The 21304-nt window shown below is 39.1% G+C and overlaps 1 protein-coding gene across 2 annotated transcripts in view; it reads left to right on the top strand.

Annotated features, from left to right (window-relative positions):
• Positions 1–21304, top strand: part of mRpS29 (mitochondrial ribosomal protein S29) — a 193406-nt gene that overhangs the window by 20859 nt on the left and 151243 nt on the right. For both annotated transcript variants that reach the window (XM_053795726.2, XM_070099839.1), the window contains exons 4-5: positions 2324–2416; positions 18324–18460. In XM_053795726.2, the coding sequence (XP_053651701.2) occupies positions 2324–2416; positions 18324–18460 (230 nt within the window). The remainder of the gene's footprint in view (positions 1–2323; positions 2417–18323; positions 18461–21304) is intronic.

The raw sequence follows: 21304 nt of genomic DNA, 5'->3' as shown, positions 1-21304 counted from the left end.
TCACTTCAGTTACCTAGCTTTCATATCAGTATGCAATAAGGTATATTAAAATGTACTATTCCATAACCTGTGCCAATATAGAGTAAGAATTAAGTTTAGTCTGCCCAAAATGCATAGGCATGTTAGTAGCCTTCTTTGGGAGTGGACGTGTCAGCGGATGGGTCTATGAAAGATGAGGTGAATCATAGAATTGATGAGGGAAAAAGAGTGAGTGGTGCACTTAGGAGTCTGTGGAGACAAAGAACTTTGTCCTTGGAGGCAAAGAGGGGAATGTATGAGAGTATAGTTTTACCAACGCTCTTATATGGGTGTGAAGCGTGGGTGATGAATGTTGCAGCGAGGAGAAGGCTGGAGGCAGTGGAGATGTCATGTCTGAGGGCAATGTGTGGTGTGAATATAATGCAGAGAATTCGTAGTTTGGAAGTTAGGAGGAGGTGCGGGATTACCAAAACTGTTGTCCAGAGGGCTGAGGAAGGGTTGTTGAGGTGGTTCGGACATGTAGAGAGAATGGAGCGAAACAGAATGACTTCAAGAGTGTATCAGTCTGTAGTGGAAGGAAGGCGGGGTAGGGGTCGGCCTAGGAAGGGTTGGAGGGAGGGGGTAAAGGAGGTTTTGTGTGCGAGGGGCTTGGACTTCCAGCAGGCATGCGTGAGCGTGTTTGATAGGAGTGAATGGAGACATATGGTTTTTAATACTTGACGTGCTGTTGGAGTGTGAGCAAAGTAACATTTATGAAGGGATTCAGGGAAACCGGCAGGCCGGACTTGAGTCCTGGAGATGGGAAGTACAGTGCCTGCACTCTGAAGGAGGGGTGTTAATGTTGCAGTTTAAAAACTGTAGTGTAAAGCACCCTTCTGGCAAGACAGTGATGGAGTGAATGATGGTGAAAGTTTTTCTTTTTCGGGCCACCCTGCCTTGGTGGGAATCGGCCGGTGTGATAATAAAAAATAATATGTAAACCACACATTGTAAGCTTTGAAAGGAAATAAGCATTTTTATTTTAATTTTCCATAACTGTCTTGCCAGAGGTGCGCTTACACTACAGTTATAAAACTGCATCATTAATACCCCTCCTTCAGAGTGCACACATTGTACTTCCCATCCCCAGGACTCAAGTCTGGCTCACACTCTAACAGCATGTCAAGTCCTAAAAACCATTTGTCTCCATTTGTTCATATCTAACATGCTCACACATGCTTGCTGGAAGTTTTAAGCTCCTCCCACACAAAACCCGATGGCCTGGTGGCTAAAGCTCTCGCTTCACACGCGGAGGGCCCGGGTTCGATTCTCGGCAGGTGGAAACATTTCGACGCGTTTCCTTACACCTGTTGTCCTGTTCACCTAGCAGCAAATAGGTACCTGAGTGTTAGTCGACTGGTGTGTGTCGCATCCTGGGAGACAAGATTGAGGACCCCAATGGAAATAAGTTAGACAGTCCTTGATGATGCACTGACTTTCTTGGGTTATCCTGGGTGGCTAACCCTCCGGGGTTAAAAATCCGAACGAAATCTTATCTTATCACATGTCCAACATCTATGTATCTTTATTTGTAGACATTTCACCTTCCAGTGGCTTTATCAATACAGTACAAAGACATAATGTGAAGAATTGTATATGAAAGATGAGGTAATCAGTCCCTCGGCCTTGGAGTTGGTGAAGATCACCATAGTCTTGAAGGAACTGAAGCACAGCCACGGAGCTTGGCGCTTATGACTGCATATAATTCTTCACATTATGTCTTTGTATTGTATTGATAAAGCCACTGGTTGGCAGAATGTCTACAAATAAAGATACCCAGATGTTGCACATGTCTAATTCTTCATCAAAGACTCTTTACATGATTTGCTCAGTTTTCACAAAACATTCCATCACATTTTAAATATAATAAATACAAAAACTGGTGTTCGATTGCATGTTGTCTGATAAAATGTTAGTGTAATATAAGCCTTGTTAACAGATTACTTGTACATGTACAATATGTTTACATTGTTCCTTTCAACTTTAATTATTTTTATATAAAGATTTTATTTAATTTTGTCTTAGAAATATGAATTCTGAAAATATTTTTGTATATGATATTGGCATTTATGTACTTTGTATATTATGTTATCAATTCATTCCCTGGAAAGACAGCCAGGGAATGAATGATGGTGAATGCATTTTTCTCTTTGGGTCACCCTACCAAACCATTAACATTACCGTGTTTCTACCCTAATCACTTGTTGTATTTACATGTACATATATAGAATAATGTCTTAGTGTTGTGATACATGTGATCCTTGACTCGGTGTTATAATGCATGTGATCCTTAACTCTGTATCAGATGGTCGGGAAGGTGTTGGAAAATCATTGTCGCTGGTGCACATCACTCACTTCCTCTCCCAGGATAATTGGTTGTTAGTGCACATACCATGGGGTAAGTTAGTACGGTGGTGTTAATCCCTTGACTGTCACAACCCCAAATCCTGAGGTGTCTCCTGGTGTCGAAAAATTTAAAAAAAAAAAAATATTTTTTTCTTATGAAATGATAGAGAATCTTTTCCAAATGTTAATGACACCTAAAGAGTGAAATTTGATGAAAAACTTACGGAATTACACTCGCGAATTTAGTGACCTCGGCGATATTTACAAATCGGCGATTTTGCCGACTTTGAGCCCTATTTTTGGCTAATTCCATTGTTCCAGCTGACCAAACTCATAGCTATTTCTTTAGAACTCCATTTGTTCTATCGATTGAGTACAAGAAACTGCCCATTTACCGATTTCAACTACGCAATAACATGGTCAGAAATTTGCAATTTGGCCAGTTTCATGCAAATTAAAAAATATGACAATTTCAAAATAGGGTCCAGAATGAACAATGCAGACATTTCTGGCTCTAAAATAACATTTTCTTTGTTCATCAGTGACATCTTCAGGCCCCTCTGATATTATTACTCTTGCTTTCTATTTTGAATTTTTATTCACACAGAGAATAGAAGACTTACTGTTATGGAGACTACTGCAATATTGTAATAATTGTGTAAATAATGTCAACTCATTCATGACTGCATATTAGAATGGCTAGTTGGACATTTATTTGACAATGACATCATTTGTTTACTTTTGAACATCGACAAAAATCAAACATTTCCCCTACTTTGGGCTCCAAATCAAAATCACCTCTATTTCTATAATATGTTTTCCATTTTATCAACTGAGACCAAGAAAACAAGAATCCAACCATAAATACTATACGAAAATGCACTGCAAATTCGGCGTTTTAATCCAAAAACACAGTAGGAGTTTTTTTTTCTCATTATGCACTGTGTGCTGCAGGATTTTGTTATATGGTGCACACTGACCACACAGACCCATTCTCTCACATGTGGGCCTTTCTCCTGCTTGATTTGAAGCCGCTAGAATTTTTGAGTATATATACGTCAAACATGGTGGCTCGTAAGACGTATATATACAACCAAAACAGTCGAAGGGTTAATACCATGAGGTAAGTGTAAGTTAGTGTCATGGTGATAGCACCATGGGGTAAGTGTAAGTTAGTATCATGGTATAAGTTAGTACCATGGTGTAAGTGTATAAGTTAGTACCATGGTGTAAGTGTAAGTTAACTATTACTTCACTATAAATAATACACAGTATTGCATCATTAAGTAGCTCATCTGAGAATTTTTCTTAAAAATTTTGAAAGCCTCTGAGTTGGTTATTATGATGTGATTCTAGTTGTTAATCATTTCTGCACATCTGAATATTAATTACTGTTTATGTTTACATATAACCAGATGGAGCATATACTTTGACCCCAAACTTTTTGTAGATGACGAAGACATAAAATCCAAAATTGGAAACCTTATTTAGACAGTGTCTTGCTTGTACAATATCAGGCTTATTTTTCAGGTCAGTAGTCTATTGAAAAAAAAAGTCCATTAAAAAATGCCTGTTGTACAGGTGAAATGTCTGAATACGGTTTCTAATCACTTAATTTCATATTTAGTAAAATACCATCTACTGTTACTCCCTGCAATTTTTGAAAAATATCTTAACACTATGACATTCTTATATTCATTAACCCCTTAACTGTCTAGACTGTCGAAATTAATATTGCTCGCATTGTTTACATTAAAAAAAGGTGTGAAATTTGATGAAAAAATTAGGAATTTTGCAGGCGCGAAGTTAGCAGTCTTGGCGCAATTTATGCATTGGTGATTTTGCCCACTTTGAGTCTTATTTTAAGACAGTTCCAGTACTACATTTGACCAAATTCTTAGCTCTTTGCTAGTATGCTTTCCATTTTATTGAATGAGCACAAAAATTGCCCATTCAGCTATCAAAACTACCCTGTTAAGTGCACAGAAGTTGGTAATTGGCTAATTTTACATAAAATAAAAAAAAAATTCAGTTAAAAAATACAGGTCTCCCTCAACATTCGCGAGGGTTAGGGGGATCAAGAGCCTCGCGAATGTTGAAAAACCGTGAATGTTTGGTGCCCCAATATATTGTAGGGAAATATATTACAATACTGCTTCCTTAACTTGTTGAACCATGAATAATCATAAAATACGTGAAAATGTTGTAAATTGTACTAAATATATACACGTTATGCTTTAATCCTTTCAGGGTCCAAGGCCAAAATCTGAAGTCACACACCAGTGTCCAAGAAATTTTGAAAAAAAAAAAAATTATTTTTTCTTACAGAATTAAAGAGCATATTTTTGTGAAGGTAATAAAACAAAAAAAATTAGAATCTGATCAGTACTTACCGAGATACAGTGCCAAGAAGTTTGTAGAAAATGATGTGGTGGTGGCAACGTCGACGAATTCCACATACGCGTATTATATTATTTTGTTGTTTTAGTTGTTTTTTCTTTTCTTTTCCAATTTTTTTCTATTCCTACTAACATTTGGGGCCTGAGAGACCAATACTGTATATAATGTATATATATAAACTCACTGTTTTGAACACAATAACCGCACTAAAGTTATTATCATATTATTGTTTACCACTGTTGTTTATTACAATAAACATGCACAGATATTGTATAATACTAATGTTCTATCATATATTTACATATTTACAATCACTGGACATGGTTTTAGAACTGCTGGAGCTTGTGGAACTCCTTGAAACAAGGCACCATACACAGAGGCACCTTACATTCCTCACACATAAACCGAGTGTCTTTGCGTCTTTGTTGCCGTCGTTTTGTTTGTGCACAGACAATGCATCTCTTCTGAGCAAATTTCTTTTGAGTTGAAGGAAGCTGTATTATGAAATGATCACCTTCTCTTCTCAAACGCTTGGGTATATTGTGATGAATTCGAGGACCATGTTGTATTGCAGGTGTTGTTACCTGGTACTTCATTATGAGTTGTCTGACAACAGACAAACAAAATTCACCATACGGTGGTCTGTTACCAGTCTTTATTTGGTACATATTATATGCATTCAGCATTGAAATGTCCATGAGATGGAAGAAAAGTTTCATGTACCACTTGTAACTCTTACGAACACAGTCAACAAAACCAATCTGCATGTCACACTTGTCAACCAAGCGCATGTTTTGTGTATAATCAATCACTGTCACTGGTTTTCGAATACGTTCATTAGTCACTCGATCAACTTTGCCACTGTCTTGCATTTCATTACGGTGAATGGTTGTCAACAATGTGACATCTCGTTTGTCATGCCACCGTAATGCCATGATGTCATTGGCAGTAAACACCTGCACGTCATCACCACGAACACCTGCGTTGAGCCTGGGCATATGTTTACGATTAGAACGCACTGTGCCACACACATCTGTCTTGTTCACTCGCATGAAATCACTGAGTAATGGGCTTGTGTACCAGTTATCGGTATATAATGTATGGCCCTTACCAAGATAAGGTGCCATCATGTTTCTCACTACGTCACCTGATATACCCAATAACATCTTGGTATCTTTCAATGTTTTACTACCCGTGTATACAACAATATCCAACACCAGGCCACTGTCACAATCACAGAGTACAAACAATTTTATACCAAAGCGGTTCCTCTTGCTCTGTATATACTGCTTGAATGACAGTCTACCTTTGAACAAAATCAAAGACTCGTCAATTACAAGATTCTTGAATGGATAAAAGTATATCCTGAACTTTTGTTTGAGATACATGAAAACATTTCTAATCTTGTATAACCTGTCACTTCTGTCAGGCCTGGTTTTGTCAGAGAAGTGCAACTTACGTAACAGTAAGATAAACCTGTTCACTGGTATTATTTCACTGAAGGATGGGGTACAAATTAGCCGATCTGTGGACCAGTATGCTTTTATATTATGCTTATAGACGTGAGGCATAAGCATTATTGTTGCAAAAAGCAAATACATTTCTGCAACAGTCGTCTCTTTCCACCTGTGTAGTCTTGACTGTGGTGATAAGATCGTATTTGCCATGGTGTACTGAAAATACTTATTACTTTCCCTGACAATAATTTCCATCAATGGCTGGTCAAAGAATAATTCAAAGAATTCCAGTTCATTGGCCGTGGTTCCAAGGGGACAGGTAGGTAGAATTCCACTTTGCGAGTCATCAAAGTGGTGAGGGCTGGGAACAAAATTGGGATTTTGCTGCCAATCCCAGATACGGTTTGCTGGTGGATACTGGACATCATAGGCTGGTTGTACGGGTGGTTGTGGCGGGCTGGTGGGTGACGCTCCGCTTTGTCCTTGAACTGACGAGTCAGCAGCGTGGGTTCCCGCGTGGCACAGCGAGTCACGCATGGCGGTGCCACTACCACCACCAGCCCCACTAACACCATCCACTGATGTCTGTGGCCCATCCATGCCAAGTGTAGCCACATCATCCTCACTATCACTACCTAAAACGGGTGTAGGGCCACGGGATGTACTCCGGGATGTACTCCGGGATGTACTCCGTCCCCTGGGCACAGCATAGGGTACACTACCCGAGCGCATGCGGCGGCGAACATACCGACGCTTCACTGGTGAATATGTTTCCTCACTATCACTACTCGAATGATCGTCGAGCAATAAAATCACAATCCACGTCAGAATCATCGTCATTACTGAAGTCAGAGGCCAGGCCACGGGAAAATATTAGTTTTCTCTTACGTTTAGGAACACCCGACCGTGAGTCACGAGTGCCCACACCAGAGGTAGAAGGTCGAGGATCGTCGGGGTTTTCTGCACTATTATCGATATCCTGGTCATTATTTTCGGTCACTAACTTATCAAAGCCGTAGAATTCGTCTTCATTTCCACTTCCATCAGTGTCAGAACTATCAGACAGGAAGAGGAGAGTCCCAATTTTCCGGGGAGTGAGAGCTGACTTGCGACGAGACATGGTGAACAAGGGTGACTGAGCCGGCGTTCCCACAATGCTATGCAGGCGCCTAGATTTTTTGTTTATGGTGCACACCCACGGCGCAGACCCATTCTCTCATATGTAGGCCTATGAGCGCTTTCGCGCTAAATTTGACGGCGCTAGAATTTTGGCGTAGATCTACGGTTTGGACACTCACCGACCAGCCGTAGATCTACGGGACGGACCCTGAAAGGGTTAATAATGTATGTTATTTAATAACATGTATGTTATTAAATACCACAGACTCCACCACTGCCTCCACCAATGCCTCCACCACTGCGCGTCCCTACTACCCTCCCTCCGACCCCCGCAACTGGCAGCCAGCCCTCCCACCACTCAGTGTGGTGAGTGTTTTGTTTGTTCATTATTTGCTATTAAACTACAGAATAAATAATGTAAACCCATTCATGACTGCATATTGGAATGGCTATTAGGAAAGGTATTAGACGGTGACATCATGTGTTTACTCTTGAACACAGCAAAGAATCGAACATTTCTGCTATTGCTAATAATAACAATAGTAATAATAATAATAATAATAATAATAAATATGATATAATTGAAGAAGGAAATTGTATAAAAATACGAGGGAGTGGTTGATACATCGTCAGTGTGACTTTGTTTATGCTGGAGTGAACATTAGTCTCCCTGCTCTTCCGAACATTTCACAATAATTCAGCGGTTGAGGCAGTGGTATTTAATAACATATATGTTATAAATAATAATAGTACATGTTATTATTAATAACATGTATTATTATTATTAACATGTATGTATTTAATAACATATATATGCTATAAATAATAATAGTACATATTATTAATAACATTTAGGTAGTAGGTTGGTAGACAGCAACCACCCAGGGAAGTACTACCGTCCTGCCAGATGACTGTGAAACAAAAACCTGTAATTGTTTTGCATGATGGTAGGATTGCTGGTTTCTTTTTCTGTCTCATAAACACGCTAAGATAACAGGGATATCTTGCTACTCCTACTAACACTTTGGTCACACTTCACAGACACGCACATGCATATATATATATACATACATCTAGGTTTTTCTCCTTTTTCTAAATAGCTCTTGTTCTTTTTTATTTCTTCTATTGTCCATGGGGAAGTGGAAAAGAATCTTTCCTCCGTAAGCCATGCGTGTCGTATGAGGCGACTAAAATGCCGGGAGCAATGGGCTAGTAACCCCTTCTCCTGTATACAATTACTAAAAAAGAGAAGAAGAAAAACTTTATAAAACTGGGTTGCTTAAATGTGCGTGGATGTAGTGCGGATGACAAGAAACAGATGATTGCTGATGTTATGAATGAAAAGAAGTTGGATGTCCTGGCCCTAAGCGAAACAAAGCTGAAGGGGGTAGGAGAGTTTCAGTGGGGGGAAATAAATGGGATTAAATCTGGAGTATCTGAGAGAGTTAGAGCAAAGGAAGGGGTAGCAGTAATGTTAAATGATCAGTTATGGAAGGAGAAAAGAGAATATGAATGTGTAAATTCAAGAATTATGTGGATTAAAGTAAAGGTTGGATGCGAGAAGTGGGTCATAATAAGCGTGTATGCACCTGGAGAAGAGAGGAATGCAGAGGAGAGAGAGAGATTTTGGGAGATGTTAAGTGAATGTATAGGAGCCTTTGAACCAAGTGAGAGAGTAATTGTGGTAGGGGACTTGAATGCTAAAGTAGGAGAAACTTTTAGAGAGGGTGTGGTAGGTAAGTTTGGGGTGCCAGGTGTAAATGATAATGGGAGCCCTTTGATTGAACTTTGTATAGAAAGGGGTTTAGTTATAGGTAATACATATTTTAAGAAAAAGAGGATAAATAAGTATACACGATATGATGTAGGGCGAAATGACAGTAGTTTGTTGGATTATGTATTGGTAGATAAAAGACTGTTGAGTAGACTTCAGGATCTACATGTTTATAGAGGGGCCACAGATATATCAGATCACTTTCTAGTTGTAGCTACACTGAGAGTAAAAGGTAGATGGGATACAAGGAGAATAGAAGCATCAGGGAAGAGAGAGGTGAAGGTTTATAAACTAAAAGAGGAGGCAGTTAGGGTAAGATATAAACAGCTATTGGAGGATAGATGGGCTAATGAGAGCATAGGCAATGGGGTCGAAGAGGTATGGGGTAGGTTTAAAAATGTAGTGTTAGAGTGTTCAGCAGAAGTTTGTGGTTACAGGAAAGTGGGTGCAGGAGGGAAGAGGAGCGATTGGTGGAATGATGATGTAAAGAGAGTAGTAAGGGAGAAAAAGTTAGCATATGAGAAGTTTTTACAAAGTAGAAGTGATGCAAGGAGGGAAGAGTATATGGAGAAAAAGAGAGAGGTTAAGAGAGTGGTGAAGCAATGTAAAAAGAGAGCAAATGAGAGAGTGGGTGAGATGTTATCAACAAATTTTGTTGAAAATAAGAAAAAGTTTTGGAGTGAGATTAACAAGTTAAGAAAGCCTAGAGAACAAATGGATTTGTCAGTTAAAAATAGGAGAGGAGAGTTATTAAATGGAGAGTTAGAGGTATTGGGAAGATGGAAGGAATATTTTGAGGAATTGTTAAATGTTGATGAAGATAGGGAAGCTGTGATTTCGTGTATAGGGCAAGGAGGAATAACATCTTGTAGGAGTGAGGAAGAGCCAGTTGTGAGTGTGGGGGAAGTTCGTGAGGCAGTAGGTAAAATGAAAGGGGGTAAGGCAGCCGGGATTGATGGGATAAAGATAGAAATGTTAAAAGCAGGTGGGGATATAGTTTTGGAGTGGTTGGTGCAATTGTTTAATAAATGTATGGAAGAGGGTAAGGTACCTAGGGATTGGCAGAGAGCATGCATAGTTCCTTTGTATAAAGGCAAAGGGGATAAAAGAGAGTGCAAAAATTATAGGGGGATAAGTCTGTTGAGTGTACCTGGTAAAGTGTATGGTAGAGTTATAATTGAAAGAATTAAGAGTAAGACGGAGAATAGGATAGCAGATGAACAAGGAGGCTTTAGGAAAGGTAGGGGGTGTGTGGACCAGGTGTTTACAGTGAAACATATAAGTGAACAGTATTTAGATAAGGCTAAAGAGGTCTTTGTGGCATATATGGATTTGGAAAAGGCGTATGACAGGGTGGATAGGGGGGCAATGTGGCAGATGTTGCAAGTGTATGGTGTAGGAGGTAGGTTACTGAAAGCAGTGAAGAGTTTTTACGAGGATAGTGAGGCTCAAGTTAGAGTATGTAGGAAAGAGGGAAATTTTTTCCCAGTAAAAGTAGGCCTTAGACAAGGATGTGTGATGTCACCGTGGTTGTTTAATATATTTATAGATGGGGTTGTAAGAGAAGTAAATGCGAGGGTCTTGGCAAGAGGCGTGGAGTTAAAAGATAAAGAATCACACACAAAGTGGGAGTTGTCACAGCTGCTCTTTGCTGATGACACTGTGCTCTTGGGAGATTCTGAAGAGAAGTTGCAGAGATTGGTGGATGAATTTGGTAGGGTGTGCAAAAGAAGAAAATTAAAGGTGAATACAGGAAAGAGTAAGGTTATGAGGATAACAAAAAGATTAGGTGATGAAAGATTGAATATCAGATTGGAGGGAGAGAGTATGGAGGAGGTGAACGTATTCAGATATTTGGGAGTGGACGTGTCAGCGGATGGGTCTATGAAAGATGAGGTGAATCATAGAATTGATGAGGGAAAAAGAGTGAGTGGTGCACTTAGGAGTCTGTGGAGACAAAGAACTTTGTCCTTGGAGGCAAAGAGGGGAATGTATGAGAGTATAGTTTTACCAACGCTCTTATATGGGTGTGAAGCGTGGGTGATGAATGTTGCAGCGAGGAGAAGGCTGGAGGCAGTGGAGATGTCATGTCTGAGGGCAATGTGTGGTGTGAATATAATGCAGAGAATTCGTAGTTTGGAAGTTAGGAGGAGGTGCGGGATTACCAAAACTGTTGTCCAGAGGGCTGAGGAAGGGTTGTTGAGGTGGTTCGGACATGTAGAGAGAATGGAGCGAAACAGAATGACTTCAAGAGTGTATCAGTCTGTAGTGGAAGGAAGGCGGGGTAGGGGTCGGCCTAGGAAGGGTTGGAGGGAGGGGGTAAAGGAGGTTTTGTGTGCGAGGGGCTTGGACTTCCAGCAGGCATGCTTGAGCGTGTTTGATAGGAGTGAATGGAGACAAATGGTTTTTAATACTTGACGTGCTGTTGGAGTGTGAGCAAAGTAACATTTATGAAGGGATTCAGGGAAACCGGCAGGCCGGACTTGAGTCCTGGAGATGGGAAGTACAGTGCCTGCACTCTGAAGGAGGGGTGTTAATGTTGCAGTTTAAAAACTGTAGTGTAAAGCACCCTTCTGGCAAGACAGTGATGGAGTGAATGATGGTGAAAGTTTTTCTTTTTCGGGCCACCCTGCCTTGGTGGGAATCGGCCGGTGTGATAATAAAAAAAAAAAATAATAAAATTAATAACATGTATTATTATTAACATGTATGTTATTAAATACCATTGCCTCAATCACTGCCTCTACCACTCCAGTCACACTCAATCTACAAGCACCAAACACAATGAATTATTGTGAAATGTTTGGAAGACCACGGAGACTAATGTTCACTCCAGCATAAACAAAGTCACACTGACGATGTGTCAACCACTCACTCGTATTTTTGTTCAATTTCCTTCTTCAATTATATCATATTTATTATTATTATTATTATTATTATTATTATTATTATTATTATTATTATTATTATTACTACTACTATTGTTATTATTAGCTGTAGCAGAAATGTTTAATTCTTTGCAGTGTTAAAGAGTAAACGCATGATGTCACCGTCTAATACCTGTCCGAATAGCCATTCCAATATGCAGCCATGAATGGGTTTACATTATTTATACAGGAAGGCCCCACTTATACGGCGGGTTAGGTTCCAGGCTACCGCCGTAAAGCGGAAATTGCCGTAAAGTGGAACACCCTTTTTTTCCACTTATAAATGCATACAAACACTAGATAACAAGTTTACACTAACATATATTAAGTTAGCAATAGAACCAGGCATCAAAAAACAATAAAAAGGTACAATACACACATAGTGCACTCATTACTTACCTTAAAATATTTATAGTCTTAATCTAGGGTGAGACAAGTAGTATTTATTGTAAGAAATCAAGTGTGGTATGTATTGTAATAGCCAGGCTACCTCACCAGGCCACCCCACCCACACATACTATTCTATGATATTTAAGCATCCCAGAGTGATAAAATGTATATACAGTTCACTCATTACTTACCTTAAAATATTTGTAGTCTTAATGTAGGGTCAGGATTAAGTAAATGAGATAAAACGAATAAATGAGAGAGAGAAAGAATGAGTACATGAGGTAACAGAAGCAGAGTTATGTAAACAAACCAGGCTCCCACATCTTATATTTATGTTTATTTATTCTATTGTGGGGTGTATTTATCATCTTTTTATGTTATGTATCGTGTTTATTATATAATTTTGAAAAAAATATCATGGCTGGATTAATGAAAATGTGTATATTACCGTAATATACGACATTTAATGAGACTCCGTGACTATTGTTATTATCACCACTTGTGGAAGTCGTCTGCTACCACAGATCACATTTATGTTTATTTATTCTACTGTGGGGTGTATTTATCTTATTTATATGTTATGCATCGTGTTTATTATATAATTTTGAAAAAAATATCATGGATGGATTAATGAAAATGTGTAAATTACCGTAATACACGACATTTAATGAGACTCAGTATTGTTATTATCACCACTTGTGCAAGTCGTCTGCTCACATCTCACATTTGTTTATTTATTCTACTGTGGGGTGTATTTATCTTATTTATATGTTATGCATCGTGTTTATTATATAATTTTGAAAAAAATATCATGGATGGATTAATGAAAATGTGTATATTAACGTAATATACGACATTTAAATGACTCGATGTATGTAAGTTTATTTAGGTACAGGTATACATAAGTATAATTATCAGAGTATATATAAAATATGAAATAACTTTTAAAAACATTTGAAATTTTGGAGTTTCCAGACAAAATGGAGAGACTTAGTGCTTACTGAGCTCATGGAGAATGTTAACAAACAGGGTGGGGCACGGTGACCGTATTAGAAAGTCAGGTGGGGGGAGCCATATAGCGAGTTTTGGTCATAATTTGAAATGTCCGTATTAGCGGAACGCCGTAAAGTGAAACGCCGTAAAGCGGGGCCTTCCTGTACTGTAGTTTAATAGTAAATAATGAACAAACAAAACACTCACCACACTGAGTGGCGGAAGGGCTGGCTGCCAGTTGCGGGGGTTGGAGGGAGGGTAGTAGGGACTCGCAGGTGGCGGGAAACTTAAATATGATTTGGCGGCTGGGAAATTGGTGGCTGGGAATTTGGCGGATGGGAATTCGCGAATGTGTGAAGCCCGTGAAAGTTGAAAACGTGAATGTTGAGGGAGACCTGTAGTTAAAAATAAACACTAGATTTACAGGCACTAAAACAACAGGCCTCTCATATATTGCACTTGCATTTGATTTTGAATTCATCATCACAAAAAAATGAAGATTTACCCTATTTATTGGATAATGTAATACATTGGAACTTCGGTTTTTATATTCCCTAGTTTGTACGAAAAACTATAGTTATTCTCTATAAAATGTATTTTTTTGTTAATATTTTTGGGTGTCTGGAACGGATTAATTGGATTTACAATATTTCTTATGGGAAATATTGCTTCAGTTTTCATATGATTTGGGTTTTTGTCAGACTTTTTCGAACTGATTAATCATGAAAACTGAGGTTCCACTGTATAATATAACCAGGAATGATTGGTCATGGTTTATGATATTTCAGTACAGTGGAACCTCGGCATACAAACGCCCCACCATGCGAATTTTTCAGGATACGAACTGGCATTTGGTAGTTTTTTTGCTTCTGAATACGAAGGAAATTTCAGGATGCAAACTTCCCCTCAAGAGAGGTTCCTTAACCCTTTGAGGGTTTTGGACGTACTAGTACGGCTTACGCACCAGGGTTTTTGACATACTAGTACGCCTAAATTCTAGCGCCCTCAAATCCAGTGAGAGAAAGCTGGTAGGCCTACATATGAAAGAATGGGTCTATGTGGTCAGGGTGCGCAGTATAAAAAAAATCCTGCAGCACACAGTGTGTAATGAGAAAAATAAACTTTGACCGTGTTTTTGGATTAAAACAGCGACTTTGCACTGTATTTTTGTATGGTATTTATTGTTGTATTCTAGTTTTCCTGGTCTCATTTTATAGAATGGAAGACATACATGTATTACAGAAATTGAGATGATTTTGACTGGTTTTACAAAGACAAGTACCTTGAAATTGAGCTCAGAGTAGCAGAAATGTTTGATTTTTACCAAAGTTCAAAAGTAAACAAATCATGCTACGCGTCCAATACACGCCAACTGGTGAGTCTAATATTCTTTGACAAGTGCACTGATATTACAGTGGACCCCCTGCCTTATGATATTAATCCGTTTCTGAGAGCTCATCGTATGCCGAAATTATCGTAAGACGAATTAATTTTCCCCATAAGGAATAATGGAAATCAAATTAATCCGTGCAAGACACCCGAAAGTATGAAAAAATTTTTTTTTACCACATGAAATATTAATTTTAATACACAAACTGAAGAAGACATGCACAGTTAATACTCTACTAAGAAGAGAATACATGACACTTACCTTTATTGAAGATCTGGTGATGATTGATGGGATGGGAGGAGGGGAGAGTGTAGAAGTTGCTATTGTTTAGAAGGGGAATCCCCTTCCATTAGGAAGGGGATTCCCCTTCCTAATGGAAGGGGTTACTTCCCTTCTTATTTTAATGCCACTAGGACCAGCTTGAGAGTCACTGGACCTCTGTCGCACAGCATATCTGTCCATAGAGCTCTGTACCTCTCGTTCCTTTATGATTTGTCTAAAGTGGTTAACAACATTGTCATTGTAATAGTCACCAGCACGACTTGCAATAGCTATGTGAGGGTGATTTTCATTCATAAAGGTTTGCAGTTCAACCCACTTTGCACACATTTCCTTAATCTCTTTTTTCAATTCCATACTAATTCTCACCCTTTTTACCACAGGGATGGCACTAGAAGCTTTCTTGGTGACTTATTTTGCAGTTACAAGCACTAAAAACACTGGGATAATGTGAAATGTACTGAATGTATGCGTAGATGCGACCGCACTGGCTTGCTTGTAAACACTGGCGCTGAGGCCACGCTTGGGACATGTCCTGGACAAATCACGTAAGGCGAGTTTTTTAGCGTGAGACGAGGCAAAATTTTTGCGTTAAAATGTATTGTATGCCAGATTTAACGTAACACGATGCCATCATAAGGGGTCCACTGTATTTATACCATTTCTACACTAATGCAGTAGTCTGCATAACAGTAAATCTTCTATCTTTTTGTGAGAATAAGAGGGGCATGGGGATGTGACTAATGAACAGAGGAAATATTATTTTAGTGCCAGGAATGTCTTTTTTGTTTATTCTGGACCCTATTCGGAAATTGGCATCTTTTGAAATTTGTGTGAAATTGGCAAAATTGCTAAATTCTGACCACTTTATTGGATAGTTGAAATTGGTAAATGGGTGGCTTCTTGTACTCATTCGATAGAAAAAATGGAGTTCTAGCGAAATAGTTATGATTTTTGTTGACTAGTACACTGGAATTGGCCAAAACCAGGGCTCAGATTGGGTGAAATCGCAGATGTGTCAACATCGTTGCGACTGCTAAGTTTGTGAGAGCATATTTCCGTAATTTTTCCATCAAATTTCATACTTTTGGTGTCATTATGATCGGGAAAAGATTCTCTATCATTTCATAAGAAAAATATTTTTTTTTCGAACAATTTCCGACCCTGAGAACAGGTTTAGGAGAGGGCCTGCCAACCCTGAAAGGGTTAAAATCACTAAGAGTGTCTTATTAGTTTTGAAGATGCCATATTAATAATGATAATGAAAATAAAACACAATAATAATCACTCTGAGGAGCATTAAATATTGTATAAAACATTAACAGAGACATTTTACATAATCCATCTAAATACACCCCACAGTAGAATAAATTAACATAAACATGAGATGTGGTAGCCAGGCGACTTGTAGGACTTGTGGTAGCCAGGGAACTTGTAGTCCAACATCAGAGAAAATGTGTACACTATAATATTACTGGGGGTAACTAGAAAATTATTCCTTGCATATGCCTTCACCCAGGGCATCATTTCTTCTAAAAATGGTGTTACATGAGAATGGGAGTGTTTCTCTTTATTGATTATACTGTACCAACTTGGAGACAACTTGTACACAGTGTGAAGTGACGATAACCAGACGTGTTCGCCTGGTTTGTTTACATTATGTGTGGGTGGGGTGGAGAGGGGCTGCCCCTGCGGACTACCCATACTTGCCAAACCAGACTTCCTACAAATAAAACTCACCTCTCACCCTGCATTAAGACTGCAAATATTTTAAGGTAATTAATGAATGGACTGTATTTTATGTGTATTTTATCACTCTGGGGTGCTTTAATTAAATGTTGTAGTATATTATATATGGGTGGGGTGGGCTCACCAAGCTGGCTACCATACATCTCAAACCTGACTTCCTACAAATAAAACTCACCTCTCACCCTACATTAAGACTACAAATATTTTAAGGTAATTAATGAATGTACTATATATGTATTTTATTGCTCTGGGAAGCTTTAATTAAATGTCGTAGTATATTACGTATGGGGGGGTGGGCTCACTTGGCTGGCTACCATACATCCCAAACCTGACTTCCTACAAATAAAACTCACCTAACACCCTACAGTAAGACTACAAATCTTTTAAGGTAAGTAATTGGTGTACTCTGTGTGTATTTTACTTCTTATTGCCTTTAATGCCTAGTTCTATTGCTAATGTAATATTTGTTAGTGTAAGCTTGTTATCTGGTGTTTATATGCATTTATAAGTGGAAAAAAATGGCATTCTGCTTTCTGGCGATGTCTGCTTTCCGGCAGTAGCCTGGAACCTAACCTGCCGGATAAGTGGGGCCCTACTGTATAAGCTTTAACATTATTTTTTTTATCCTAAATTATTATTAATGTTGTTGTGATGCATTCAATGCAATACCTGGTGGGGGCATGATCTTACATCCACAGGCATGTATGTGTGTGTGTGTGTGCATGCTTGTATGTGTGTGTGTGGGTGGGTGGGTGGATGAGTGTGTGTGTGAAAGAGTGAGAGTGTGAGTGAGTGAGTGAGTTAGAGCAGCTTTGAATGAGCTCAAAGTAGTGGAAATATTAAATTTTAGGCTATTTTCCTGAGGATGGGTAAGGCCCCTCCTACATCCCCTGGTCTATTTTATGGTTTTGGATAGGTCTTATTCAATTATTGTGATGCTGTAGACCATGACCAATCATCCTGGTTATGTGTCATTATCAGAGAAAAAGGGGTAAAATCTTCAATTTTTTTGTGTGATTATGAATTGAAAATGGAAGGCAATTGTAATATAGAAGAGGCCTAGGGACATGATTGGAGAATAGAGGAAATGTCATTTTACTACCTGGAATATCTACATTGTTTATTTTGGACTGTATTTTTTAATTTGGATTTTTTTGTGTAAAATTGGTCAAATTACTGACTTGTGTGCACTATAATAGTTGAATGGGCAGTTTCTTGTACTCACTGAGTGAAGGCATTTGGTGAATGGAGTAATGTAGGACTAAAAGTGGTCAAAATTGCCATTGCATAAAGTTTGCCCAGACCACTAACTTTATGCATGTGTAATTATGTAAGTTTTTCATCAAATTTCATACTTTTAGTGTCATGATTCTTTATCATTTAAAAAAAAAAAAGTGGATACTGAGAGCATTATAAATATCTGAGGTCTGGAGAGTGAGAGAATTAAGGTAATGTTCCTAATTGTAGTAATGATTTTTCAGCACCTCGCTGGAGAAGAGGTTTTAAGGAGATAACTGCCTCAGCTACTGTGCCTGGCCGGTACGACCATCCTCTGGATGCTGTTATCTGGCTCCAACACTTCAAGTCTCAGAACTCTCAGCTTCTCAAGACCTTGCAGGTAAAGTGCTCACTTCCGCTCACATATTTAACCCCTCGTGGGTCTGTCCCATAGTTCTATGGCTTTGAAGCCTGAACTATGGGACATCTGAGTGAGCTCAGCTCACTCAGATAAGCTGTGAGTGGTAAATTTGGGCCTAGATATGAGAGAATGCATCTTGCAGCACACAGTGCATGATGAAAAAAAATTGCAACCGTTTTTGGATTAAAACAGCAACTTTGCAGTGTATTTTCTTATGGTTTTTATGGTTGTATTTGCAGTGGTTTCTTGGTCTCATTTGATAGAATGGAGGATGTGTTGCAGAAATATAGATGATTTTGATTGGTTTTAGTACTGAAAATAGCTTCAAATTGAGCTCGAAGTAGCAGAAAGGTTCACTTTTTGCTGATGTTCAAGAGTAAACAGCTCACATCACGCATCCAATATACATCAGCTGCTGGGTCTGATGTGTGTTCACGAATGAGCTGACATTATTTATACAATTATTACAGTATTGTATAACAGTAAATATTCTATATTTTGGTGTGAATAAAAGTTCTTTATGTGAACAAAAAATAAAAATGGAATTCATCTGTAAAGCTGGAAATATTACTAATAAACAGAGAAAATGTTATTTTAGTGCCAGGAATGCTTGCATTGTTTATTCCGGACCCTATTTTGAAATTAGAATATTTTGAACTTTGTGTGAAATTGACAAAATTACCAATTTTTGATCACTTTATTGGGTAGTTGAAATAGTTGATTTGGCAATTTCTTGTGCTCAATAGATAAAATGGAACAGTGTAATTGGCCAAAAATAGAACTTACAGGGTGCAGTATCACCAATCCATAAATATTGCCAACACAGCAAAATTCACTAGAGTATAACTTTGTCAGTTTTTTTTTTTATCAAATTTTGTACCATTTCATGAGATTTTTTTTTTTTTTTTTTTTTTTTTTTTTTTTTTTTTTTTTTTTTAATTCTGGACCCTATGAGGAGTTTTCAGATTAGGGGTTTGGACCCTCAAAGGGTTAAACATAGGCATGAAAATAGTGCCGTATGACCCTTGTGGGCTTAGTGATTAACCCTTTCACTGTCGACAGCCCTGATTCTTAACCCTTTCAGAGTGACAGCCAGGGTCCAAGAATTTTTGAAAAAAAAAAAAAAAATTTTTTTACAGAATTAAAGATAATAGTTTTGTATAGGTAATAAAACAAAAAAAGTTCTGATCAGTACTTTCCAAGATACAGTGGTACCTAGACTTACGAGTACTCCAACTTATGAGTTTTATGAGTTACAAGCCTTCGCTCAGTTGATTTTTTGCTCTGAGTTGCGAGCCAAAATCCGAGTTACAAGTGAGCTTCAGATACGCTGCCATAGTTGGCGCAGCGAACACCACAACATCCGCCCAGCATCATAGGCAAGTAAGTAAGTTTATTCAGGTATACACAAATACAGTTACAAAGATTATTATACATACCAGCATATGTGTAGAGAACCTGGGATAACCCAAAAAAGTCGGACAGAGTGACTTACTTCCATTGGTGTCCTTTTGTTATCTTTATAATAATATTACATTAATATAAAAGATCAAATGTAGCAGGTAAGAAATTATATAAAAATGACACATACAACAAATTACAGTGGACTCTCGAACAGCAATGGCATTGACTAATGATAAAATCTGGCAACGATGCATTTTTGCGTAAAAATATTGGCTTGACGAACGATGAAAAACTCGGGTAAGGACATTCGTCCCAAACACATCCGCCTGTCCGTCCAGTCTGAGCGCCTCAGCTGCCCTGCCTTCAGCTAGTGTGCCATTGTTTACAAGCCAGGGCGGACGGTTTCACGCATACATGCGATATATTTTGTATTATTCCATTGTTTTTAGTGCTTGTAACTGCTAAATAAGCCACCATGGGCCCAAAGAAAGCTTCTAGGGCCAACCCTGTGGTAAAAAGGGTGAGAAATACTATCAAAATACTATAGTACCACGGTCAGCTGTTGCTGCACCACCATCAGCTGCTGCTGTTGCTGCACCACCATCAGCTGCTGCTGTTGCTGCACCACCATCAGCTGCTGCTGTTGCTGCACCACCATCAGCTGCTGCTGTACCACCATCAGCTACTGCTGTACCACCGTCAGCTGCTGCTGTACCACTGTCAGCTGCTGCTGTTGCTGCACCACCGTCAGTTGCTGCTGTTGCTGCACCACCATCAGCTGCTGCTGCACCACCGTCAGCTGCTGCTGTGACACCATCAGCTGCTGTTGTACCACCATCAGCTGCTGCTGTTGCTGCACCACCATCAGCTGCTGCACCACCGTCAGCTGCTGCTGCACCACTGTCAGCTGCTGCTGCACCACCATCAGCTGCTGCTGCACCACCATCAGCTGCTGCTGCACCACTGTCAGCTGCTGCTGCACCACCATCAGCTACTGCTGCACCACCATCAGATGCTGCTTCACCACTGTCAGCTGTACTACTCAAAGATGTAGAGAGAGTGTTGTTGGTGTGGCTTAACGAGAAATAATTACCGAGAAACAATTAACCCCCAGAGGGTTAGCCACCCAGGATAACCCAAGAAAGTCAGTGCATCATCGAGGACTGTCTAACTTATTTCCATTGGGGTCCTTAATCTTGTCCCCCAGGATGCGACCCACACTAGTCGACTAACACCCAGGTGAACAGGAAAAAATGCCTGGAGCTAGTGCTCATATTGCTGAATTTAAGGCCAGCAAACATTGGTTTGAGAGATTTAAGAATCGTAGTGGCATACACAGTGTGATAAGGCATGGCGAAGCTGAAAAATTCCAACCCCAACAAGTGTTCAATTGTGATGAAACAGGCCTGTTCTAGGAGA

Source organism: Cherax quadricarinatus, chromosome 69 (genome assembly GCF_038502225.1).
Source record: "Cherax quadricarinatus isolate ZL_2023a chromosome 69, ASM3850222v1, whole genome shotgun sequence".
NCBI classification, from domain to species: Eukaryota; Metazoa; Arthropoda; class Malacostraca; order Decapoda; family Parastacidae; genus Cherax; species Cherax quadricarinatus.
Note: the sequence above shows the minus strand (reverse complement) of the source record. Positions and strands in the feature narration are given on the sequence as shown.